Source organism: Telopea speciosissima, chromosome 2, assembly GCF_018873765.1.
Source record: "Telopea speciosissima isolate NSW1024214 ecotype Mountain lineage chromosome 2, Tspe_v1, whole genome shotgun sequence".
Lineage (NCBI taxonomy): Eukaryota > Viridiplantae > Streptophyta > Magnoliopsida > Proteales > Proteaceae > Telopea > Telopea speciosissima.
The window spans coordinates 61,071,207-61,098,203 of record NC_057917.1 but is presented as its reverse complement, the minus strand read 5'-3'; the positions used below and the strand labels follow the sequence as shown (position 1 = coordinate 61,098,203).

Here is a 26,997-nt window from a genome sequence, read left to right as displayed (position 1 = left end):
AGAAGACTGCTTCTCAGGCAATGATCATACTGTGCAGTGCTCGCCAGTTCAATTGGTAAAATCTGTCGTATTTGACCTGGGATCAGATGCTGTGGCTCCTGCCTTAACCTTACCACCTATCAACGCCAAAAATGTAAAATTTGGCACCCAAAAAAACATACAAATCGAAAAGAAAAAGAAGATAAGGAACCCATAAAAAAAAAGTAGGAGCTTGATACCTAAATAATTTGTCCCGGCCTCAATATATGTGGAGCCTCAGGCAAAACAGGTGTTAACCTGTTAAGACTTGAAGAGTGAGAACCACAAGGGCTCGGTTTTTTATGTAGGAACTCTCCTTAAATTTTTTTTCCCACCAAAAGGGCCATTTATCTTGTACTTGTCAAGCATCAAGATGGAGACAAAAAAAAGGTCATACCCAGTGCACAAGGCTCCCGCGTTTAGCAGGGTCTGGGGATAGAAAGGCACAAAATAGCTAGCTCTTACCAAGGTCCAATACCGCCTGCTAAATTCCTGGAGTTTTGACTAGGGTGGACAAGTCCTACCTGCCTGTTCTTTCTGAATGCTGGAGCAGCCTAAACATGACATGAACGAGTTTGCTCTCCTACAATTGACCCTGAAAGTTTTAAAAGAAGCAACTACAGCAGCAAGGGTAACGGAATATAGAACCTCTAAACCTGACAAAAAGTTGCAGTACAAAGAAAACAAGAGGTTTGTGGAATTAACATCAAATATTTACCTACTTACACAAAACTAAGAAAAGAAAATTCAAGAATATACATTTAAACCCAAGGCACTAGCATATTCCTCATCCAACCAAACGACCAGCTTCGCAGCTTGTGAGAAATAATCACATAAACCTTGGGAAAATTTTAAGGAAAGAACTTATCATCTTGCACTCCCAATTGTGCTTGCTTACATTTGAAAATTTTCATCAAATAACAGAAAATGACAAATCAACCCAAATACTCCTAACAACACAAGGCATCTTTGCCCAGGGAACTGAAAGACACTTCGGATTTCTTCCTGTCTGAACCAAAGGTAAACTTTGGAGTTGAAGAATCATCATGAGTGGAGATGCTAGTACTTGTGGAAGGAAATGAGAAAACAAGATTCTGGCCACTAGAACTCTTGGAACCAAAACTGTACACAGGGGCTGTATTTCCTTCTTCCTGCTGCGGCAGACTTCTAGCTGACGAGGATGGCATAATGGAAGGGGTTGGTGGCTCAGATAATGCACCAAAAGATGCAGATACAGGGAAAGTAAATCCAACACCATTATCAAGAAAAACTGCCCTTTTAGAGTCAGGTTTGTTGATAGAGATAGAGGTCAAACCCAGTTTAGCCCCAGAAGATTGACTTGGAGGCTTCATCTGTGAAGTGAATCCCTCAGAGACAGCTGCACCACGAACTGACTTTTGAACACTCACCACATCCATTTGATTGCGGAGAGGATATGGTTGATTCTTCAGACTCCGCCCACTGGCACCCACTCCCATTGAAACCTTCATGACAATAACATTGTCAATATGCATCCAGAAATTCAAATAGTTTGAAGCACACAATGATTCAACAAGCAGAGCATCAACTGAAAGTTGACAGAAGCCAAAGTCCAAGCTGATTGGCAAATTACATTAAAACTCCGTCAAAAATTACAGATTATTCATGAAAATCTGCTTTCCAGAACAAGTAAACTTAAACACACTACAATTTACATGCGGAATAGCACATGGATTCATATAATGAAGTCTGTCAGCACTTATATAAACAAGGCTATAACCTTGTAAACATTCAAACATTACAGAAAATAAATAAGATGGACATAAGATCCATCATCCCCAATTGAACCTTTCGCAATCCATATCCATAGCCGGCAAATAAATGTATCAAATACCATTGTATAGAAGTGTGAACTATTTTTATTATATTTTTTCATTAGATGAAAATACTCTTTACAAACGAATTTATTTACTAGACATCTAGATCTCCTCTCAAAAGCCTCTCCCCCTCTATCCCATTCGCACATCACTCCCCTCTCACATCTCTCCACTCCCCCATCCTCTTTCTCTCTCATGTCACTGCCCCTCTCCACCTCAACCTCTCTTCTTTTCACATGTCACTCTCCTCCCAACCTCCCTCCCCCTCTCACATATCTGCCCTCCCCATCCTCTTTCTCTCTCATGTCCCTGCCCCTTTCCACCTCCCCCTCTCTCCCCTTCCCCATCCCTCTATCTCACATCCCTCCCCTCCCCCTCTCCCCCTCTCCTATCCCTCTCTCTCTCACATCCCTACCCCTCTTTACCTCCTCATCCCTCCCTCTCACGGCCATTCACCATGAAAAGAAGTCCTATTTTTTTCTGTAGATCTCTGATTTCTAAAGTCTCTCTCTTACAACCAATGTCTACCTCTATAACACAAGTTTTCGATTTCTACAGAAGGCTTCCGAGGAAACCATCTCCATTCTTGCAGGACAAAGTCACCAGATTTGAGAATTATCTTGGTCAGTGTTGTCAATAGATTGAAGAGTTAGAGCAGCTGCTCCTCTCAGATGCTGATGGGAATTCTTCTGGCTTAGACTCATCTTAACTGCAGTCTCTACCTAAAGTTATGTCCAACATGCATGATTTCTTTGTTCATGTGGCTGACAAGGTAACAAAACTCTTGTACGTTCATCCTCTATTCAGAAATTTCAAATTTTCCTCAAAAGGATTGCACTTAGTTTGAGTTCTTGGTTCAACCTCACGATGTTGGTGGCTCACCTATTGATATTCTAAACAGATGTGTAATGCAAACTCGACCTCGACCAGGAAAGCACAAGTGGGAGATCGATTGCAGCAGGATAAATAAAATAAAAGAACAAAGTTGAATAGAAAAATAGATATAAAACAAACTTAAAGGTAGGACTAGGAGTCTAGGACTAGAACTAATGTCTCCTAAAAATAAGCAAAATAGAAGAGACACATATAAGGGAGGGAATCTCGATCAGAATAATGGAATACTCTGAGATTGCCCTTCTCCCTATGAGCTCGATACACTTTAACACTATCGATTACATAAAACACCCATTTAAAAAAGGAACTTCCTAGTCTAATAAAACTCCCACGCAAGGTATAATTAAATCCTAAATTCTAGAACTACAAAAGGGCTGGTAATCCTCAAGAGGCTTCTCCATGTAATGGCCATGGGGCCCACTAAATCTGGAGAATATTCACTTGAATTCTTCTCCACATATTGGCCACGGGGCCCACCAAAATATGAAGAATATCTTCTGTTAGACAGGCTGCACAATAGCTAATCTCTGGCAGAATTTGATTCCTAAAAATCTCTTCAAATAAGGCCAATCAATTTCCAAAATGAGAACTTGTCGATCCCTATAATGTAGGCAGAATATTGGCTTGACATGCTGGACGAAATTTCCTTCAAAATCTGGAGTTTAACCCCCCCACTCTACAATTCAGCAGGTTGATATGGCAGACTGGGCTGAATTCGATTCTCCTTAAGCTGACTCGATATCTATCCAAATCTGAGATATAGCTCTTCTGGTTGGTGGTGTATCTTGGCAGAATCGATGGCTAACTTGGCAGATATCAGCTGGATCAATAGCCCCAAAATAAGGGCCAGACTTGAACCTCCTTTGAAACCCAATCGTTGAGCCTGCACTGCATCAATGTGGTTCAAGTATATTATTCTGTAAAAAGTCATGCTCTGATATTCTGTATATAGTCAAGCTCTGAATGGGTAATAGAATCCGCTTTAACCAAGAAATAGGTTTTCGATTCTTCCCAATAGGTAGGATCACAAGGCACATAATAGGACAGGGCTTGAAACCTAATGATTCTCTATCAGAGAATTAGTAGGAGACAAATAATAGAAAGTACTCCCAAAATTTTGAATAAATCCAGCAGCTAGATCAAGAGAAATGGAACTGTCTTTGAAAATAGAAAGTTACCAAAACAGAATTAGCAACTGAAACAATTAGAAGATAAGCTCAAAAAATCAGAACTCAGATTTAGTAACTTCAGGAAAACAGTGGCTAAATCATAGAATAGCAAGTGAAACCCCAAATTAGAAACTGAGAATGAAATTAGTAACTAACGAAGGCAAATTAGTAAGTGAGTTTCAAAAACAGAAACTAGCAGAAAATTTAGAAATCAATGTGAAACACTGGTGCCACAGTACACAAGGGTATGCAACGACTGTCATCAACATGTGAAATCCATGGGAGAGAAAGATGGAACTGTCAACACTAGAACCTTTTCTGTAGAACTCAACAAAAAATTAGAGGACAGAAATAATACTCAGAAGATCAAAACAGAATAGCAAATGAAATGTGCATGAATGAGAGTAAGAGAAACTGACCTTGAAAAGAAGAAAGAAGGATATGTTATTATGTTAGGCATCTCACTAACTGTGGAGAAGGAATCCCACCAACTCCAGCCTTGGCATCCCAAGGTTTCCCTACTGCATCCCACAGTAGAGCAGTTCTGAATCCCAGAGAACCATGGTCTGTCTCTCACAGAACTCAGACAAGCTTAAGGTTAATTGATTCTCAAATCGTTTTGGAGTGGGATGATCCCCTCCTCTTTATTTATAAATTCATAGAAATAAGCAAAATAGGAAACCCACCATGTGTAGGAGGAGGAATCTCTAACAACTTAAGTTTTAACTAACACCTAATACCGTATTGGACTCAAATCCCTCTTATTTGGGCTTATAGAATTGGCCCATTACAATATTAAATCCAAAAATACTAGGCCCATGGCCTATTTAATTATATAATCTATTGGACACTCATAATTAAACATATTGGTCCAATTCAATGGCCTGGTTTGCTGTTGGTCTTCTTGCTCTTCTGAACTGCATCACTTGAGGCAGTAAATTATCTATACACAAAAATTTGGGATCTACTCTACAACATTAGCGGTGTTATGGTCTCAATCTGATGCTCCACCTAGAAGAAACCTAGCCTGTATGGATCAATGTGATTAGATGACTACAACTACACTATCTGTACTTTAGGCTCAAACTGCTTAATACAAGCACTGTTGTCACCATCTAACATGTGTAGGTATATGGACTGTGGTATTGTTGAACACTCAGTGAATATGCAACCTTTTTTCCTCCACTTTGATTGAGCAGGACATCATTATTTGGTTACCATAATAATTATTATAAGGGAGAGTGTTCTCTGTGGGGGAGCACAGGGGCCACACACGCATGGCAGCCAATGAGAGCGCACTCTCTGGCATCTTGGGGGCAGAATTTCAGCCTTTCGTGGGGGCGAGGTGGTCATTTCGCCCCCCACTGTGTCTGGGCATGGCCTGCAACCCCCCTCCCCCCGCAGAGAACATTTTTTCCTTATTATAATATTAGATGTCATATATTATTAATTTTGCTCTGCATGTACAGTCACAGACAAAATTTATGTTCTCTGAGTTGAGAAATTCAAAGAAAAATTCAGAACCAGAGTTTTCAGTCAAAAAGAAAGGCATTGCTAATAGGATTATGAAAGAGTGTTCTCTGTGGGGAAACGAAGCTTCTGCCACCCCCCCCCCCACAACAGGGGGTCTTCTCCTCTGCCCATATGGGTCATTTTTACATGGGGAGGAGAGAGAGAGACTGGGGGGGCACTGGCGGAGGCTGCGCTCCCCCACGGAGAACATTTCTCGTAGGATTATTTATCATCTTTCCTAGGATTATTAATCATGTTTTCCATTTCCCATACTTGCTTGAGATGCTTAGGGCTCACTCGACTTTGCGGTAGCTTATGATATTTCCATTGCGAACACTTTCTTGGAAAAAAAAGAGGAGCACTTAGTTACCTATAAAAGTGGGAATCACACCAGCCAAATTGACTTCTTCTTAACGAGAAGGGCAGATAGAATGGTGTGTAAGGACTGTAAGGTTATCCCTAGGGAGAGTCTAACCACCCAACATAGACTAGTGGTCCTGGATATGTGCCTCAGCAAGCAAAAACGTAAGACAGAACCTATGTACCCTAAGATAAGGTGGTAAAGATTAAAAGGGGAGACCCTAAGGACATTTACTGATAATGTGGTCAAATAAGGAAAGTGGGGCTTTGAGGGAGACACCAATGCGATGTGGAACAAGATGATGACTTGCATCAAGAGGGTTGCCAAAGATGTGCTAGGAGAAGCGAAGGGCAGTCATCAGGCCCCTAGGAAGATTTGGTGGTGAAACGATGAGGTCCAAGCAGCCATTAAGAACAAGAAAGATTGTTATAAGACTTGGCAAAGGACTAAAGAAATAAAATATAAAATAAGTATAGTGACGCTAGAAATGAAGCTAGGAAGATTGTGGGGCTGGCTAGGGCTAAGAAATATGAAGATCTCTGTATCAATCTAAATACAAAAGAAGGCGAAAAAGCTATATATAAGATAGCTAAGATGAGAGAAAGAAAGAGTAGAGATCTTGATCAGGTGAGGTCTATCAAGAGTGATGATGGAAGAGTGTTGGTTAAGGATGAGGACATTGTGAATAGATGGGAAGAGTATATTTGTGACCTACTAAATGGAGACAGTCGAGTGGAATTGACTCTGATGATCATATTATCCAACAAGACACCACATGTCATAGATACGTACGAAAGGTTAGTGTGGCGGAAGTTAAAGAAGCCTTAAGAAAGATGAAAGCAAGTAAGACACCAAGCCCAAACGAGATTCCAATCATTGTCAAGGTGTCGCCTAGGCGTCCAGGTGCCGTGGTCGACTTGGACGTCTTGGTTGCCAAATTGGTGTTTCCTTGATTTTGAACCATCTCCAACGCCTTGGTTCGCCTAGACGCCTTAACAACTATGATTCCAATAGAAGTGTGGAAAACCCTAGGAGGTTGTGGGGTTATTGGTTAAATCAATCTATTTAACAGGATTATGGACACAAGGAAGAAGCCAAATGAATGGAGGAGAAGCATTGTGTTCCCGATCTACAAAAATAAAGGTGATATCCAAAGCTAGAATAACTATAAAAGCATAAAGCTAATGAGTCACACAAGAAACTTTGGGAGAAGGTTACTGAAGCCCGTTTGAGAAGAGAGACTCATATCTCGGTGAACCAAGAAGCTATCTACTTATTGAGGAGGCTCATGGAACAATATAGAGATTGCAAGGATCCCCATATGGTTTTTATTGACCTAGAAAAAGCCTATGACCGAGTCCTTGGAGATTTAATCCGGCATGTTCTAATAAAGAGAGGTGTCGAGTAAGTATGTGGATATAATTAAAGATATGTATGAGGGCGTAATGACTAGTGTAAGATCTGTGGGAGGTCAAGGCAAGAAATTCCCAATTACGATTGGTTTACATCAAGGATCAGCTTTAAGCCCTTACCTTTTTGCGCTTATCATGGACAACCTAACCAAGAACATTCAAGATGATATCATTTTGGTGGATGAGACAAAAGCAGGGATTAATGCTAAGTTAGAACTATGGAGATCAACCTTGGAATCAAGTGGCTTTAAGATTAGTAGAACGAAGACGGAGCATATGATGTGTAATTTTAGTCACACTATGATGGATACTGACACGGTGTGAATTGAGGAAAGAAAGATACCGCAAAGTGACTATTTTCGATATCTAGGATCAATCATAAATAAAGACGGCGATAGAGAGGATGATGTTACACAGAGAATTAAAGTGAAGACATGCATCCGGGGTGATGTGTGATCAACATATTCCTTTAAAGCTTAAAGGAAAGTTCTATAGGACTATTGTAAGACTGGCTATGATGTATGGGGTAGAATATTGGGCAATTAAGAAGTGTCATATTGAGAAGCTATATGTAGCAAAGATGAGGATGTTAAGATGGATGTGCAGCATAACTGGGAAGGATAAAGTTAATAATTAACGTATTAGAGCTGACTTGAGAATTGCCCCAATCAACGACAAGCTCCGAGAGAGTCATTTGAGGTGGTATAGTCATGTTCAACGGAGGCCTAGGGATGCCCCCGTAAGGACGAGTGATGTGATTCCGATTGAAGGGGCTAAAAGAGATAAGGGCAGGCCTAAAATAACCATAGGAAAAGTAGTGAGGAAGGACATGCATAGTGTAGGTCTTGTACCAAGGATGACCTCAGATAGAGCCTATTGGAGGGCACGGATCCATGTAGCAGACCCCATTTAGTTGAGATTCTCCTGACTTGCTGGGTTGTGCCTCTTTCTGCTTACTTTCATCTTCCTTTTATTTTCAATCTTTCATTCGTCATTTTCCCCTTTTTTTCACCTCATGCCCCATCCCTCTTTTCCTACCTCTTCATTCCCCCCTTTTGTTTACACTTCGGTTTTACCTATTTGTTTTGTTTGGATCCATGCAGCCGAACCCATTAAGTTGGGATAAGGCTGAGTTTGTTGTTGTTGTGTGTGTATATATATATATATATATATATATATATATAGAGAGAGAGAGAGAGAGAGAGATTGAGTTCATTATGAATGATAGACCTTGGCCCTAGATGTTTTTATCAATACATTATCCATACGTTCCATCACGTCAATGGTGAGATGAATGCATGCAACATGCATATAGATATGCTCGTTCAATCAAATGGACATTAAGAACGAAATATACACAATAAATGCAACCCATGGAGCTAAATGTGCAACCACAGACCCATCTAGAACCACACTACTACAGCATTCCCCCTCATTTCACGTAGTTCGAGCTTTTGCCTATATTTCACGAAATATTTTGGTTTCAACAGAGATCGAAATGAAATGGTATATGATTCATAGAAATGTCCAAGTTTCGGTCAAAATTTCGATCTTCTATTTTGTTTCGCCGATATTTTGGTCAAAAAGTTACTATGCTTCAACAATAAAAGCATAGTTTTGAAATCATCAGGTTTCGACAGGTAAGAAAAAGAAATCTTATTTTTTTGTGATTTCTTTAACAAATCACTATCGTACAAGGTAGAGGAACACATTGGAAGCAAAGATTTGTTGCGTTGTTGGAAGATTTGTACAAGATTCAAAGGTGGAGGTATATTACTTCTCCCAAAAATTACTTTTTGCCAAAAAAAATTAAAAGGATGAATAATTGGTGGTTATGATCCTCTGCCCGGAACTCGATGTGGTACTAGCCTACTAGGACTGTAGGATAGGCACAGGGGTGACTTGCTTGTATTCTTGACTCCGATATATTTGACTCTACTAATGAACCATGAATGATGTATGATTTATGAAATGGTTTATAATTTCATGTCTCTTCATTCCTCATGCATATTTAAGCTGTTTTAGTTAAATTAAAAGTCTTTTAATACTAAACTTCGTGTGGAATAGTCCATCTTAGAGAATGTATGTAGCAGTGTACAGCGTATACTACCAAACTAGGCTCAGAAGTCAAACTACCATTTTGGGTGTAATTTTTTCAAATCTAAAGGTTCCACTATGCATAGAGGACCTAAAATAGGGTTTCCTAGAATTATCTAATTTGGCCATTTGGACCTCGAAACCCTTCACTGAACTTGTCGACCAAAATCTTGAACCTTGCTCATAGGGGTGGTTGATGCTGGCTGCTTGCATACATGCAAAAATGCAGTTAATGAGTTAAATGAACGCAACAGACAAAAAAACAAACATTGTGTGCGAAGAGCTCAGCAAATAAAGGTGTGTGAATGTTCATGTCCCATTCCACACTGAATTTAAACCAAAATCACAGCACATAACACAATTCCATTAAAAGAAAAATAACTCTTCTGGGGGAAGGCGAGCCTACCTCATTCGTTTTAATTTGCGAGGAATGATTTGTATTAGAATCCGCAAGGAAAGATATCCCTCTGTCTTCATTCTCTTGATCAGAGAAATTCTCACCAAGTAAATTTCTGCTCTTCAGAGAATCAGAATCTTCAACATGAAGGCTACCAAACTGCTCATTTGGCCTGCTAGTAGTGAACTCACAAGAAGAGGGCTTTTTCCGCACCATTGCCAACTTCAACTCAGCAGATTTTTCTTTGGGGGTTGGAACAGTCCGATCAAGGTGCTCCAATATTTTCCTGGCTAACTCACTAGACTGTGGGTGGACAGTTGTGACACCAACATTAAAGTTGGAAGCCTTGCTATCACCAGGTTGGAAAGCTGAATTGCCACTTGATGATGCTCCAGGATCCAAATTTCTCTTGAAAGTGGGCAAGAAGGTTTTAGAAGCATCAGAATCTTCAGTCCACAAAGAGCTAGAGTTAGAAGGATGACGTGAACCAGCAACTCTGGTAGGAGTTGTTGAAACAACCTTCTGGCGTATTCTACGGATCGGTCCCACTGATCCTACGCCATCATCCAATATCTCTGCCTTTGTCTGCATAAACATGAGAGGCAAAAATGTCAGTCAACCAAGTCAAAGAACAACTTATAATGCCCTGAAATCTCGAAAAATGCATTTTGTTAAAGAGAAATTGAGTTTAGTCATGGATTGAGGCCTCATCCCCTCCCTTAGGCTGTAAATGTTTTCCCCCACTACCAACAAGATTTAAGAGGGCATCACCAGGGTCAGGATCCATTCAGGGTTAAAATTGAACTTTTGGGGTCCAAAGCCCCAAATGATAAAGGCAGTCAAGAATGAGAAGAGTTGATTAAATGTTTAAAGTTTTACCAAAAAATCCATTGTGACCAAGTTCATTTTTGTAAAAAACTCTTATGCCCTTAAAAACACTTCTGTAATTGACAATAGTGTCAATTATATTTTCATTTTAAAGAATAAATACTCCCATTTCTTTTACAGAATCATTTTCGCCTTTGCTTCTCGAAACACTTCAGGCCTCGCTTTTGCTTCCTTCTATGGTAACTGCAGTTGATTCTTCTTCATAACTAGATACAGTTAAATTTACTCTGGTATCAACATATATGCTGCAGTTGATTCTTCTTCATAACTAGATACAGTTAAATTTACACTGGCATCAACATATATGCAAGTCCCAGCCGGGAGGTGTAAAACACTACATCCTGATTAGCGCCCCCCAACCCCTATCAAATAACACCATAGAAGAAGCTACTAATGTTGAATCGTCACTCAATGAGTAAGTGCATGTTTGTGGACTGTCAACTGTACTGTCACCTAACCTCTTACATAACACCTACTCAGTATACAACTCTTGATTTCAATGACTAAACAAATCATGTGAGGACTGAGAAGTCAAAGAAAAATGTGCTAGGAATAAATTGGCAGGGTACCCTCACAGAAAATATAAAATATATGAAGGGCATCCTGTCTAATCCAGTAAAAAATAATGATCCAAATGTACAATTTTTGCATGCGTTACTGTAGGAAGCCAAAATCAAGGTCCTAAATATCTGCAAAAAGATTGACTTTTAAAACGTCCTGGGATTCCTCTCCTTCCATAAAAGCCAAGACACTGCAAGATTCCACAACTCTTTCAACTTAGGCCATGACATCTCTAAAAAAGGATTGGATTCTCATGGGTTTGCCTAAAATTGCCTTAATTTACTAAGAACAACTCCAATGTCCCCTGTAACAGGACAAAATAAGACGTGGGCACTGACTCCACCCGCTTTTCACAAAAGCTACATGATGATCTGCCATCTCCTAGACCTTAAATAGTTCACTGTCTGGATTTCATCCCCCACAATAGTGCATAACAACTTTGGCTTTCATAGGAACCCTTCATCCTCTAGATTTTCTTAAACAACAGAGATTTATTGGGCTCCTCTACATTTAATTCACTAAGAATATTGTCATTCTGTATCAATGAATAGTTTCTCCTCACATTGTGGATGACAAGGAACTAGTCTAGAGATGCAAATCTCAGACACTCAAATAAAATGAAAAAGAAATATCTTTCTCCAAAACCATAAAACCTTAAGATAAACAAGAAAACATGTGAGGTAGGGTGAGAAACAAAAACCAACTTGATACAGCCTGTACTGTCTATCACCCAGGCCCAGGAGACCAGTTAACAACAGTCACAAAACAGCAATCAATAACCCATACAAGCAAACACATGATCATGCGCGGGTCAAGATATATCACCAAGGGCTAAACGAAATCCTCCTTTCTGGAAAAATTAGCCAATAAAATGTGTTCTGAACCAGTTTGTTATTGATATGAAGATTGCAGAAAAAGCATTAAAAATCTTAAACCAACTGATAGGAACTGTGGTAAAGAAAAGATGGCTATGTGACTTTGTGATGGCAATAAGCAAATAAGCATGAGCTCATAAAGTCCATTGCCTAGGTGCATGATTCTAGGACAACCTATGAGCTGACAATTTCACCTGAGACTCAAATCAGGCACATACCCATTAAGGCCATACCTGTATCAAGACCAAACCCATCAGTATGGGCCTATTTGTAAGCCCATTACATAGTCACTTACCCTTTGTTTATTGAGAACTCACTTTCAAATAAATAAATACGTTCTTGAAAGTTTAAATCCCAAGAAATTTACATTTGATTGATCAGCTTTCTTGCCCAGTTTGACAAATTTTACACGTTCAGCTGTTCACTGATCAGGAAATTGATGTGCAAAGCATGAACTACAATGACGTACGCTGTTAATTCATTGCCTCTCTTCCTACCATCTATAAATGTTTAAAGCATATATCTTATAGTTTGTTCACGCATCTTAACTGACCATATCCTTACAAGGGCAGAGGACGAAGCCCACAAGTCCTCTCAAATGAAGCTTGGTGTAAGGTATTGGAAAATAAACATGTTATTCAAACTCGAAAGTCAAAACTATTGTAAGAGGATCACAGATATGAACTATCACCTGCCTACTACCGTAAACTGGACTTTGGAATTGCTTGCTGTGAGTTGATAAAATATTGCGAGAGTTATCAAAAACACCATGGAATGGAGTCACCTAACAAAATGGAAAGGAAGAATAAGAAAATATCATAATGGATACTATATCAAACGGTCATTATTTAAAAATATAAAATCAACTATGTGAAACTTAGATAACCTTGGAAGTTGACCTCGGGAAAACAGTTCTAGAATAGGGTGTTCTTGGAAGATTATGAAGCCCAATCCTGCCTCGTTGAGTTTGTGGAGTCAAATAACTAGACTGGTTCTGTACCACAGCATCCGGATGGTAAATGGATGACTTGGGAGAAGACGGAAGAATAGACATCCTTTTTGATGCAAAATCATTGTTTTGTACTGCAGTTCTTTCATCCTTCCATATTCTACTCTGAGAACTGAGGCTTAATTCTGAAGCTCGGGCTCCCATGTAAGCTTTTGCAATCTCTACTGGTGAAGAACCAACCTCATCTCGTATCTAAAAAATTTGAAACAATAAGCAAAGCGTCCACCATATCAGAACTTGAACAATAAATGGACAACACAAAATAAAGTACGCAAAATAAGCTCTCCTGTCATTTGACTGATGCTAAAAGGAAACCCCATACTGAATAACAGCATCTACTCACGGTAGGTTGAAGAATAGGGTTTGAGACTCCACTCAAAATATCCGCCAGCTTTTCTTGGACTGGTGTTCTTACTTTCTCTTCTCCCAATACATCACCTGTAGCTTCTGGTACTACAGTCACCCTTGTGCTTTTCTTTTCCCGCCCATCAACATCAGAATGATCAACAACCCTTGAATGCAATATCTCCATCAAGCGGTTAAGTTCATCTCTGCAAAAGAATGGAGAATTAGATGCCTAAATGGATAAAAAGGATTCACAGCTAAATAAACTACATATAGTTGCAAGAGTATTTTTAGTATCCAAAGGCAGTAGGTGTCAAAAATAGGTTGCTCCACATCTCATATGCAACTATGAGACGAGCGATCATTCACATATATGCACAAAGATTTAAACTCACATTGTACGGAAATCAAAAAATATACTGCCAATCAAAAGCGGATCATACAATAGAGTTTGCAATCCTAACTTGCCTAGAAATTGTTTTTCCTTTCATTAGCTGCTCGATTTCAGAAAGTCCACTACCATCAGATGAGTTGCCCAACTTCTCTCTGGCATGTTCATCAATTTGAGAGATACATTTTATTCCATGTACTTCGTCCATCTGACCTCCTCCTTCCATTACAGTTTCCGGGATCTGTATATGAATTATAGAAACATTATAAAAATTAAAGAATCAACCAATATTTCTATTTTCTGGTCACAAACAGAAAGACCAATAAAAGCTAAAGAGACATAGTCTATCACTTCCGCTGATAAAAGAAGGGAAGCACATATCATATGCATCAAGTAATTAAAATTGAATGATGCATATCACACAATTCATCTATGAGAGAAAATCTCTTGAAAGAGCATCGTAGTCTAAAAATAGGGGCCTAAATAGCATTTTCGTGAATGCCAAGTATATAGTTTGACTAAAGCAATTACAATAGTATTATAGGCATCAGTTTTCATATATAAATGAGATTCTGAAGCAAAGTAATCTTTAGATGAAAAAGGGAAATAAATTGCACTTTGAGAGAGGGAAAGGCTAGGTTTAGGCCTTACTTCGGAAGTGGGCTTTGGATTAACCAGCCTAGCATCTTGCTTCACCCCTGCACATCATTGGTCGAAAGAAAAACATACCAGTTAGAAGTCATCAGTCATCACAACATTGAGTGGTCAAACTATAAGCACAATAATTCACTCAAGATGGAAATACTACTGAATAGAATCACAAAATAGAGATTAAGAAATTGAAATAAAACCTTAAACTGGTTAGTTTCATCAAAGTGAAAAACATATTAACAATGACTTAGGCAAAACAAGAATCCAGGAAATTTTAAGACATTTTCCTGAGAAAGAAACAAAGTTTATTTTATCCTTTGAAACTTAGAGGACTAATAGAGTGCAAGTTCATGATGCTAAAGGGACAAAGGACAAAAATGACTAAGCTTGAGGTGATTGGAAGAGACATTACTGCTTTTGAATAAATAGATTATAGGGTATATGGTGCTAAATAGAGTGGCAGAAAAGAACTAGAGTAGCTTACACCTCATCCAAATCATCTTCTTCTCCCTTTCATTTCTTCTTTAATTAGTTTGATGTAAGATAGCATTGTTCAACGTGATGACTACAAAGAATGAGCCCCACTATAAGAACTTTTTGGATTCAAAAGATAAAATGGCTTTCCTGCAAGGGTGAATTTATGATCCATAAAGGCCTGGGGGTTCTTGTCAGTCTACCAGACACTTCTACTCACCTTACTAGGTAACCTGAATAGTAAATAGTATAGTTGTCATAGCTTCTAGGCGAACCAAGGCGTTGGAGGGGGCCTGGACGCAAGGCGACACTAGTTGTCAAGGCACCTTAATGTAGTACTGGATTGAAGACTGAAAACAGTAGCCAAATACAAGATCTTTCACAGAGAACAAGTTCCAGATTTGGGAGAAATTAAATTGAACAAATCCAATGGTCTGATGGACCTGAAATTCAGTTCGAGTTGTCTATTCAATGGATGGAATGGTTGCTGAAAATTCCAGATTAATCCACAGGTTGGATAGGAAATTATGCAACAATCCTAGTAGCAATAGGACTAGGGGTAAAACAGTAATTTAGTTAACAAGCCTAGGGTTAAGAAAGGTTAATGGATTCAATCATGAACAAAGGCATATAATCAATACTTAAAAAAATTCAGAATTCCAGAATTGATTCAAGCATGGAACAGGGTTTTAATGGAGAAAAACAGGAAACAACAGCTGCCTAGCGCAGTTGGTGAGCTGTGGTGCGCTTCATGCCCATGCTCACCAGGAGGTCTCGGGTTCGAGTCTCCTGGCTGTTACCTTTCCCCCTCCCAGTCCCCCCCCCCCTTAAAAAAATGGAGAAAAACAGGAATTTCACTATAACAGCCAATCGGCTGGTCAGAACATCCTGAATTTTGGATCAAGTTCTCCATTTAGGGTTCCTGAGATTCGATCAAAATTTGAGCATGATCTTACAATTGGATTGCTTAATCTCAAAAAACATGTAGTATATGATCTTCCGGGAGTAACGATTCTAGTTGCAGGAAAAATTCTCATCACCGAACTTACTTGTTGATGGCAGTGATTAAAGAAGAAGAATAAACCCAATAGCACAATAGTAGCAGAAGAACATGAGCATAGATTATCTGACCAGGCTTCTCACCGCAAAGTGTCAATTGGATCAAACACCAATCCCTTTCCCTTGATCATACACAAGGCTCTTCAATGGAGAAGACTTACAGTGACAGCAACAAACTTTTATTTTCTAAAGAGCAAATTACATGCACCCCCCTAAATTATTTGACGGCTTACAAAAACGCCCTTACCGTCAAGTGTAAACTGTTAGTTGTAGTTAAACTTTTGAAAAAACCCTATATTACCCTTCAATTTTTTACATTGACCATTTTACCCATATGAGACATAAGGGTGGCCCAAACCCATCTCCTCCAAAACCAACGTTCCATTGTCATCTTCCTTCACCTATCACTTTATTCTCCGGCGATTTGCGAAGAAATAAATCATCGCCGGGGAGCGATCTAGTGAGGGAGCTCCACTCTGCTGCTGCTATAAATCTACAAACCATCTCTGCACTGCTCTGCTCCACTATCCTCTCCGGCAAATCTTGCCTGCTCTAGTGGTATAATCAGTACTGAGTTCCTTTCCATGATGCAAGAGATAATCAAAAGTGTAAATCCATATTCCACCATTTTCAGAGCACAAACAAACGGTAGATCTAGATCCCAGGAGTTAGCAATGCTGGCAGACAAAATTAAGTCTAAAATACCAGGATTCAGTAATTACTACACTCCTCTTAGTGGGAACCAAATTTACTTGATCGTCAAAGTTCTGATTTTTTCAATTCAGACAAAGTTCTGATTTTTTCAATTCAGACAGACAGATAAGATCCAGAAAGCAAAATGCTTAACTTTTTTTTTTTTGGTTTCAAGACATATAGGGGCAGAGTTACCATTGAAGGCCTTGGGGATCAGAAGGCATCCAAGTTTTCCTCAACGACTTATGCCTTCCAACAGATCCAAAAACGGTCTGAATACCAACAAACTCCATCACCTTATACCTCTCCTGATCTCCATCAGAACCAACACGATTCCCAACCCCAACACCATCACTGCTGCTACTCCTCTCCCAAACAATCGAAACAGATCTAGGTTCAGCATTCCTACATTTATACCCAGAGCTCGCCCTCAAAAGGGCAACCAATCCGAAAGAAAATCCAGTAATCCCGATAAGAAGACAACATATTAGAAGAGATGGTTTCTGGTTGTAAGAGAGCCATGGCTGGCGAGGGTAGAAGAACTTAGGAGATGAAGGCATGTCTGGTAACAGTCACGTTCATAACTCCAGAGAAACTACTGTAGGGTTTCTGAGGCAAGGAAACAACAGTTTTGAGATTTCAGGTTCCTTCAGGGAATTGAATGCCACAGGGCATTTATGGCGGTGTTAAATTGAAAGAAGGATGTAGTTTTGATTCAATTCAAACAGGACAAAATCTCATGAGGTCCTTATGCATTTAACCTTTCTTTCCTTCCAGGCTTTTCCAATACTCTCTTTCTCTCTCCCTCTCCTTCCTCCTCTTTGTCTTTCTTTGCTTGTGGGGTTCTTTCTTCTTCTGAGGTCGTAGTTCGTTGAAGCTTGATTCCATATCACAGAGCACCCACGGCGGCCGGAATTTCCGCCGCTACGAGAACCAAAATGTTCCTAAGAGACCGAAATCCATTTCTATTTTGAAAAATTCACAAAAAAAAAAAAAAGAGAAAGAGGGGCGGTGGAGAGACAAACCTTCGCCGGAGGGTGGCTGGGCCAGGAAATGTCCGCCAGAGATTTGGTCTTCTGCAAAACCCTAAATTGATTTATGGTTTGGAGGAGAAGAAGTAAATAAGGGTAATTGAATTAGTCACTGATGTAAAAGGGTAAAATGGTCTTTTCATTTTAAAAACTAACAGCTCACTGACACCGTGAGCCATCAGGGACTAATACGTAAAAGGTGAAACTAGGGGGAGTGTTCTGTTATTGTTTCAAACACCAGGGGGGGTGCATGTAATTTGCTCTTTTCTAAAATTGTGGCTATGACTTAGCCCAAAGGTTGCTTGTATTAACAATAAAAATAGAGTTAGAAAAGGATTAGGAACTCTTAACCGATTCTAGCTTGCAACATCCTAATTAAACTTAAAAGTCCTAACATGTCTATGACTTTAAGTTAGCAAAGAAATAAATACAGATCGACTTTGAGTTAGAATAAGAAAACTCCTAACCGAGCTCAACTACACTTAGAATATGCTGATATGGAGTCCACTAACAAATATGGACCATGTTCAATGAACTAAACCAAAAACAAAGACATAAAATAAACTAAGGAAACAGAAACTAGGCCACGGTTTGGCCTCCCTTGGACTTCTTCCTACGTGAGTAGGTCTTCAGCTCTGCATCACGCCTAAATGCCAAGGCGGTCACCTAGGCGACGCCTTGACAACTATGGTAAATAGCATGTATATTCTTTGCCATCTCAAACTCCACCCAAAAAACCACCCCAAGAACTGTTGTCCCTTTAAAACAGAGATTAGAGGTTGACACATAATATAAATGGAACGACTGGGTGTGGGCTCAACTACCAAAACAAGGAATAGACTATAGAGATCATTTTGTGGCTTCCTCAACTGGTGTGGATGCAAGTTTGTTGGGAAGACTCTTATGCCAGGTTGTCCAACAGCCAATGGAAACAACAAGCTTGAATCCAACATAGGTACAACTGGAGTCCAAAATTGAATATTCACAAACATACTTGATGAAAACCAGTGCTTACCCATAGGAATCCTGAAGTAAGAATTCACCAGTAAATATGAACACAATATATGCATAAAATCCAGAATGGGAAAGAGATGCTGAAGCAACAAAAAAAGAGCTGAAGGAAAATATATTCCAGAATCGAACTCATAAGAAACAAAGGAAATTTTATGGATCCAAAACATGACAGATGTGCAATTTGATCAAATAAAGTGTTTGCAGCTTTTTTGGTTATATTACTCAAGCGCATGCAGGGGCAAAGCTCAAATGCATTTAAATGACATCCAAGATTTCCAAACATGGAGAGCAGCGGGAGCCATCAATTAAGGAAACCAGATTTTATCCATGGATCAAGGTTCTATGTCTAGCTTCTTGTTGTTGGTTTAGGGTTCAACATCATGTTTAGTAACCCTCCATTTAATTTTCATTCAACGTTGCATTTAGGAGGTAAACTAATCTCCTTAAGTTTTCAATAATGGATATACAATCTATATATCCATAGTAAAAGGTTTCAGTTCAAAACCGAAATTTCAGTCGAAACCAGTACATTTTTTCGGGTTTTGATTGCTGGTTTGCCAAATGGCCAAAGTAGGTCATGAAACTTCAATGACACTCTATTTTAGGCCCTCTAAACATAGTGGAACCCTTATATTTTAAAAAATACACCCAAAATGGTAGTTTAACTTCGAATCCTATGTTGGTGTACGTTGTATACATTCACTAATATGGCCTATTCCACACAATGTTTTGTACTAAAACCCATATAATTCAAGTAAAAAAACTTAAATATGTATTAAGAATGAATAGACATCAAATTATAAATCATTTGATAAATCATGCATCATACATGGTTTGTTACAAAGAGTCGAAGTCATAGATCGGACTACAGTGTGTAACATAAAAACTTGAATGCCAACCACCAAGTATTTATCCTATTTTTTTGCAAAAATTAGGTTTTGGGAAAAGTAATAAATCACCATCTTCGGATCTTGCACAAATCTTCCAACAACGCAGCAAAATCGTCGCTTCCACTACGTTCCTCTACTGCCCAAGCACTAGTTCCAAGCTTGTACGGCAATGGTTTGGCCAAGACAGCAAGAAAACTGAGTTTTCCAAGTTCAGAAGTCAAAACCAAGAGAAAGTCACGAAATGGGTCGAAATTTCAACCCGATTCATGCGAAACTTGGATAAGACCGAAATTTCTGTAAAACCTTTGAAAACAAAATTGTATATCACAGGTTATTTAGTTTTAAAAGCTTGTGAAATGCGAAGTTACGCAAAATATCACCGATATTTCACAAAACCTTGTACCATGTCTATAACCACCCTTTTCACAGAGGAAGCAAACGTTTTCACCACCACTGCTCAACTTCACAGGGAAGGACTTGAGGTTGAGGTTAAAGGAACGAAATCTGGCAGAGGCTGCTAGTTGCAGTGAATAAAGGCTAACTAGAATGGGGTTCCTTATCTTTCTGTAATATCAAAGGATCGGATACTTGAGTTGAACACAAAAGTCGAAAAACTTGAAACATAATTGCATGGATTATCCTTGTTTGAATTCACCGAATCCTATATTTAGGGACAAAAAAATTTGTCTTTATCAGGACCCTTCTTGCAATGGCTTTACAGAGAAGGAGCTCCGCTAAGCCCATTCTTTGAACCAGCTCAGCAAAAACTTCAATCATAGTTGTCACGGCGACTAGGCGATCCTAGACGTTGGAGGAAGGAAAAAATCAAGGTGACACCAGCAAGGCGTCATGGCATTGCCTACGCAACCAAGATGTCCTTCTAACAAAAGGTGATTAGACTAGGAGATGCATTGTAATGTAGTCCTAGGTTTGAATAGTCAAACTAGGAACCAAACCAAGATCTTTCATCAAAAGGTGAATCAGTTTTAGGGTAAATCCAGGAGAACAATGGGAAATAAATCATATGAGAAAACCAAGAGAACAATAGGAACCCAAATATATTAGGTTAGGAATGGAAGTAATAAATCATAGATTTTGTTAGCAGAAGAATTACTGCCAACCTCAACCATAAAGTCAGTTTCATCATCAGTCCACTCATCGAATGTCACAGACAAAACCTTTGAAATAAGTATTCTGATAGTCGATGAAGAGAACCTTGAGATCAGATTGCTCGACTGTAGAACAATAATGGACATGCAAGAGAACCAAAACAAACCACCTGGGCTTCCCACCGCAAGGTGTCAATCGTATCGAACACTGATTCCTTCAAACGAATCACCCGTTCCCACCGCAAGGTGTCGATCAGAACAAACACCGATCCCACCAGCCTTTATCAAACACAAGACAAAAATCTTCAATGGAGAAGAAGAGCAGCAAAGAGCTTTTCATTCATATCAAATTTGGGTCCAATACTGGCCCCCCTTACAACCTTATATAAAAGACTCAAAAATAGACTCCTACACTAAAAAGGAAAGGCCTAATCCAATCCTTAACCTATTAGATAACCTAAACTGACTAGGAAACTGAAATAGACTCAAAACAAAGTCCTAATCCAGCCCAACTTACATTGCTTAAAAGCAAATAAAAGAAAACTACTAAAATCACTTAAATTGAACCACTGGTTGGACCAACTTGGACCAGGTTCAATTTAAAAACAAAGGACTTCAAAAATAAAACTAAATATGGAAACTAAGCTCGTATGCAACCTTATTATCCATAATTTAGGCCCATAAAAGTGGCCTATTACATTGAAAACCCATGGGATCAAAGGTCCAACATGTATATAACCCAAACCCTACACTTATTCCAAAGCAAAGAAGCCTAGTTTGGTGATAAATCTGCATCACATTGACACCTATGATGTCAATGTGACAACAAAATGTGTAGTATAAACAACAAGAGAATAAGCACAATAAAAATAGGTTCTCTCTCTTCTGGTGTGTCAGGTATGATCTCCAACCAACGGCTTTCAAGAAACCCTTAACTTCAAACCCAAAAAAAAATAATGAGTTGTTAGAAAACCACGGTATAAAACTCAGAAGGATGGAATTTGGAGGACAAAAATATAGTGCTACTAGAGCACACAGTCTTACTCATGAAATTGGAAGACAAAGAACTTGTCTTAAAGGGAGAAGAATACCACGAATTGATTGAGTTGGGATGTTGGCCACCCTCTCTATTTATAGAGTGAAAACACCTTTTTAGACTCACCTGTCTGAAAGACTGTTTATCTGATTTGTACAGCTAGGATTAAATCTCAATAAAAGATTCCAAATCTTTGATCGTGATCTAATCTCTTGGTATAGGTACTTGTTAGTGTAGGGCAAGGTTCTAGAACTCAGTGCCAAGGCCGGTTTCGAGCAGCCAGGAAACCAAGATTTCCCAGGTTTCAACCGAAACCTGGTATTTTTTGGGCAAAACTCGACATGTCATGGGCTGGACATAAAATGGTCGAAACTACTGAAACTCAGCTGGTTGAAATTGGTTAAAATTGGTCGAAACTTGGTATTTTATTGTTGAAATATGTCGAAAACTGGTCGATATAGTAGTACATATAGGTTTCATCTCGGAAACTTGGGAAACCGAGATCTTGAACCATGGTGTAGGCACAACCTTACGTATGGACATGTCTTCATTCCCTTCCAAGTATGTAGAGATGCCTCTCCATATACGTAGGGTTATGATTCATATCTCTTTGTACATGTAAGGGAGTGAATCATCCAAGAGTCATATCTCTTGCCCATACACTAAGGGATATGTCTATACTTAGATACGCCCTCTCTTTATTATAAATAATAATAGGCCAGCCAAAATGAAAAACACCCATGCACCCGTGCCCTGCTTCACAATGTCGCGATAAGACATGGCATGGGGACGGAAACCAAGCAAAAGTAAGAAAAGATATTTTGGATCTTTGCTTTTATTCATTTTAAAACCAAGAGTTTTCAATGTGTCCCCTACATGAAACATATACTACCTGGCATGCCATAACTAGTGCACTCTGGAACGACGATATTAAATACTCAACACTTCAAAACATTCTCCTTCACAGTGAAGGCACCAATAGACATATCTGCAACCCGGTTTTAACCCCTACAGGACACTATAAGAACTGGTTGCGTGACAAAAGATAAACCATTCAATCGAAATCCCTATGCAACTGGCCGGAATGCAAAGCGATGCATGAGTGGGTTCTAATTTCATAGCCAACGTTCCTGTAACTTTCTCACAGCATATATTGCACACATTTTCACAGCGGAACTTCAACTGAAGTTGCATAGTTGTGCCCATAAATAGTAACAGAAGTAGGCCGCAGCATGCATTAAGCAATCTAATTGTTACCATAGAACACCCAACTCACACTCTTCGAGTGTGCATATTTCAAATTTACAGAAACAATACACTCCACCGCATTGAACGAACTGAAAAGCAAAATTCCCCCAAAGGGAAAATCAAGGAAAGAACACCCAAACCCTAATTCCTGAAAGAAGACAAATATTTGGGAAGGGAAGAAAGGAATAGTTGTGATTAACCTGAATCTTCCGCGTCAGAGTGCGTGGGTGACGCAATCACGACAGCAGGGGTTTTGGAGAAGAAAGAAGGAAACAGTCTAGTGGCGCCACCAGAGAGGAGGCGAGAAGCAGGGTCGACAAACTTCGAAAGCCATCCCCTTTCTATCCTTTGGGCATGGAGAGTGGTCTGATTTGCCGGACGGGCATAAGGAGAGGGCGACGGTTTACGTGCAGGAGTCTTGCGAAACTTTCCTCCGGTGCCTCTCTCTTCGTTCTCCATACCACTCGCAAAGTCTGTCTCGCTGCTTTCGCTTTCCTTCTCTGCTGAGTCGACTGCTATTATGTTGAAGAAACCCCCTTCAGTACATGTATAGCTTCGCCGCCCCTACTTCCTTTTTCCTTCTTTTTCCTTTAAAGAGAAGAGAAACGAAACTAGAAAGGAACCCCACTTTCAGTTTACTTTTTCATTTTATAGGTTGACATGTAGAATAGTTGGTCAAAAGGGGGCAAATTTCTTTGTTGAGTTCCCAAGTTATTTCGACGACGACTGCGACTTTGTGCAGTTGCGCCCTTCCGAGTTGCGAGCGCACTAGTGAGTGCAATTCCCTTGGCCAGCGATTTAGTTCACGTAATCAGTGCCGGCTGCTGCTGATCACGAATATGGATCAGTTGTATCGGATTGCACCACACTTGAGCATCCAACGGTGGCCATTAGACTGAGAGAAAAAACTTGAAAGATTCACTATCTAATGCATCGTGGAATACACACATAAGGTGCACTGCACTTGAGAAGACAAAGATGTCAATTTAATCCTGAAGATTTCAATATTAAGCACAAAGTACATATTTTCAAAAAAAACTTATGCCGAAACATTGTGTGTAAGTTATGCATGATGCATGGTCATGCATACAACCCATACATGGTACACAGTTCCTCATGTCCATGCAATGGTTGTGCACACAAAACTTCACCCCAAACCATTTTGCAAATATTTTTAAAAAAATAATTAAATAGATAAATACTTAGGATTTGAGAAGAAACAAAACTTTACCATTGAAAAAGATTTTGAGAGCAGCATTGCATCATGCACAGTAAAGCAAAGACATTTGCCATTGGACAAGAGAGGGTTAAAATGATCAAACTGCCCCCCTATGTGATGCATCATCATCAAGGGTGACAATCGGGTGGTTCGGTTCAATGTGGATAAGGAAACCAAAACCGAACCAATAAGGGCTTTTGGTTTCGGTTCGTGTTCGACACGGTTTGGTTCAGTTCAATTTGAAACCCGGCTATAGCTTGTTTTGGGTAGGGATGAAGTAGAGTTTTTAGGGTTTCGGGGTTGGTTTTACTATTCGGTTTGGTTAGGGTTTAGTCCTATCGGGTAGGCCAATCGATGGCCTGTTGGTTTAGCCCGAATCAAATTGTGTTCTAACCCGTAAATCGAAGCTGAACCGATAAGGCTTTGATTCGGTTTGGATTGGGTTCAAGCGGGTTGGACTGGGCCGATTTTACTGGTTCGGTTTAGGTTTTGACACCCTTAATTATCATCTACACCTTTACCTCCAAGATTTCGATATCATTTTTTTTACTATTTTACCCTCCCTAGTTTTTGTACCACCAATCCATTATTGGCCAAGTATCGGTTGATATCAATATAGCCGATCTCGTACCAATTCCTGAATCCATGTGCATGGTAAAGGGTGCGAGTCAAGGTCAAGCCCAGGCGCTCTTCAAGGGTAGCGAGTCCTAATCTCGCCTGCCCTCCGCCCATTCTCTTAACCTGATTAAAACTCTAATTAGTTTGGTTGGCAAGAAATGGGCAGTAAAGAAACTCTTCCAATTGGAACTTGGAGTCTATTTCGATTTTTGCCCCATCATTCTTTTCTAATATTGTGAATATTCTCATCTCAAATGCTGAGGATATATGGTGGTGCACCCTCACCAAGGACGGTAAGTTTAATACTAAGTAGGCGGCAATTTTTTGTCAATCTTTATCCTCTGATCATAATTTACCTCTTTTCTCTTGGAGGAAGTTTTTTTGGAAACTTAATTTACCTTCTAAATTTAAAATTTTTTTTCTAGCGTGTATTATATGCAGGACTCCCGATTAAGGATACAGTCTCGAAATGGGCCCAAATTGAGGCCACTTGTGCTCTCTGTAGCACTTGTGTTGAGACCCACTGTCACATCTTCCTCTCATGTGGTTGGGTTGAACATGTTTGGGCAGCTGGTCCTTTGGGTCTGAGAATTGAGTTCATCTCCCATACCTCCGTGGAACAATTCTGCATTTCCACCTTGATGAATCACAAGCTTGACAGGACTTCTCTGATTTGGTTTTTCTCAATTTTTATTTTAATATGTTATTTTATTTGGGATGTCAGGAACAATGTCTTTTTCAATTATGCAAAACCTAATCCCCTTTTGATTCCGAGGAAAATTGAACTATGGATGAAAGATCTAAATATATCCCTCTGTCTTTTTCACCCTTGGATGTAACTAATGACGATGTTGTTTTCCAATCTCAATTGATTGCTTTACCCATTTTAGATTTCCTGTGGTGGTATGTGCAGGGTTTGATTCTAAAACCATAGGTCCAACAAGATGGGCCTCATGTATTTTGTTAAAGGGTAAATTTATTTTCATCACAACAAAGACCATATGTCCAAGGCATTTTTTGGAACCAAAAGTTTTTGGTCGCTTCACAGGATTACAACAGGGCACAAAGCTAGGGTTGAAGATGAAAGAAGTTTGGTGCTCCAACAAGTCTCTGCCCGAGCATCTTCCATCTCCATCCCACTCTCTGTGGCCTTTGGAAATTCTAACTCTTCTAATGCAGGTTACGGAGGTCTTTAAGGACATTAACTTTTTTCAATGCCAATATGATAATGTACTCTTTCTTCTCAGGTCTTGGGCAAAAAAGGCCCAAAAGTTAAACTCTCCTTTTGCTTATAATCTAACTGTAAATTTGCCCTCGTATTAATATTTAGGGTAAATTACACGTCACCCCCTGATTTTTGAGCGAAACTCAAATCACCCCTTGGTTTTTGAAAATACTCATATCACCTCCTATATTAGACCCCAATACGATAAATTAATGTCTACCGTTAGTTTTATGCTGTTAGGTGATTATGTCAGCCAGTTAAATAAATTTAAATCCCTAAACTACCCTTGACATCCAAACATAGATTTTGAAAGGTAGTATTGTAAATTTAATTCTAATGTTTTAGTACAAGGGTAAAATAATCCTTTCACACCAATAACTAACAACAGACTAACATCCTTATTGTAGAGGGGACAGATGAGTATTTTTAAAAATCAAAGGGCGATTTGAGTTTCATTTGAAAACCAAGGGTGACGTGTAATTTACCCTAATATTTATATTTTCTTCTCTTTATCAAAAAAGGGAAAAAAAAGAAAAAGAAATGGATATATTAAAAAAAAAAAAACATAATAAAGTATTGATGAGATCATTGATGAGTTTTGTGTATCTTTCTTTCAAATGTTTAATTTTTTTTATTTTTTTTTTTATTTCGAACCAAACACACCCTTAAAACGGAACAGATCCACAAACCCCAACTGGTTCTGAACCATACCCTGGACTTGACCAGGAAAACAAGGAACCGTTCCGTGCCTGATTCTGCTATAATCTCGTCAACCCATCGATCTGGTCCGGGTTTTAAAACTACATTGCCTCTGAATCAATAAATCCCAATTAGATGGCAATTGTCAAGGGAATGAAGTAATGCAATGGCGTACTTGATGCAGGAGTCATTACAAGGGCACAGCTGGTTGAACAGTCAGAAGGCAGCAACTGGGAGCCTCACCAG

The 26,997-nt window shown here is 39.3% G+C and overlaps 1 protein-coding gene across 2 annotated transcripts; it reads right to left on the bottom strand.

Moving 5' to 3' along the window:
• Positions 1-711: 711 nt before the first annotated feature.
• Positions 712-23,493, bottom strand: LOC122651398 (nuclear pore complex protein NUP1). Of its 2 annotated transcripts, XM_043844779.1 has the most exons (9): positions 23,191-23,493; positions 14,421-14,483; positions 14,356-14,363; positions 13,863-14,026; positions 13,393-13,600; positions 12,927-13,241; positions 12,732-12,824; positions 9,726-10,301; positions 712-1,502 (listed from the first exon to the last, which is right to left on the bottom strand). In XM_043844779.1, exons 1-9 carry the CDS (start codon positions 23,447-23,449, stop codon positions 969-971), a joined length of 2,220 nt encoding a protein of 739 aa, XP_043700714.1. In that variant the 5' UTR covers positions 23,450-23,493; the 3' UTR covers positions 712-968. The 2 variants fall into 2 exon arrangements, with proteins under 2 accessions (XP_043700714.1, XP_043700715.1); XM_043844780.1 differs by lacking the exon at positions 14,356-14,363 and having other exon boundaries at positions 14,437-14,483.
• Between the last annotated feature and the right edge of the window lie 3,504 nt (positions 23,494-26,997).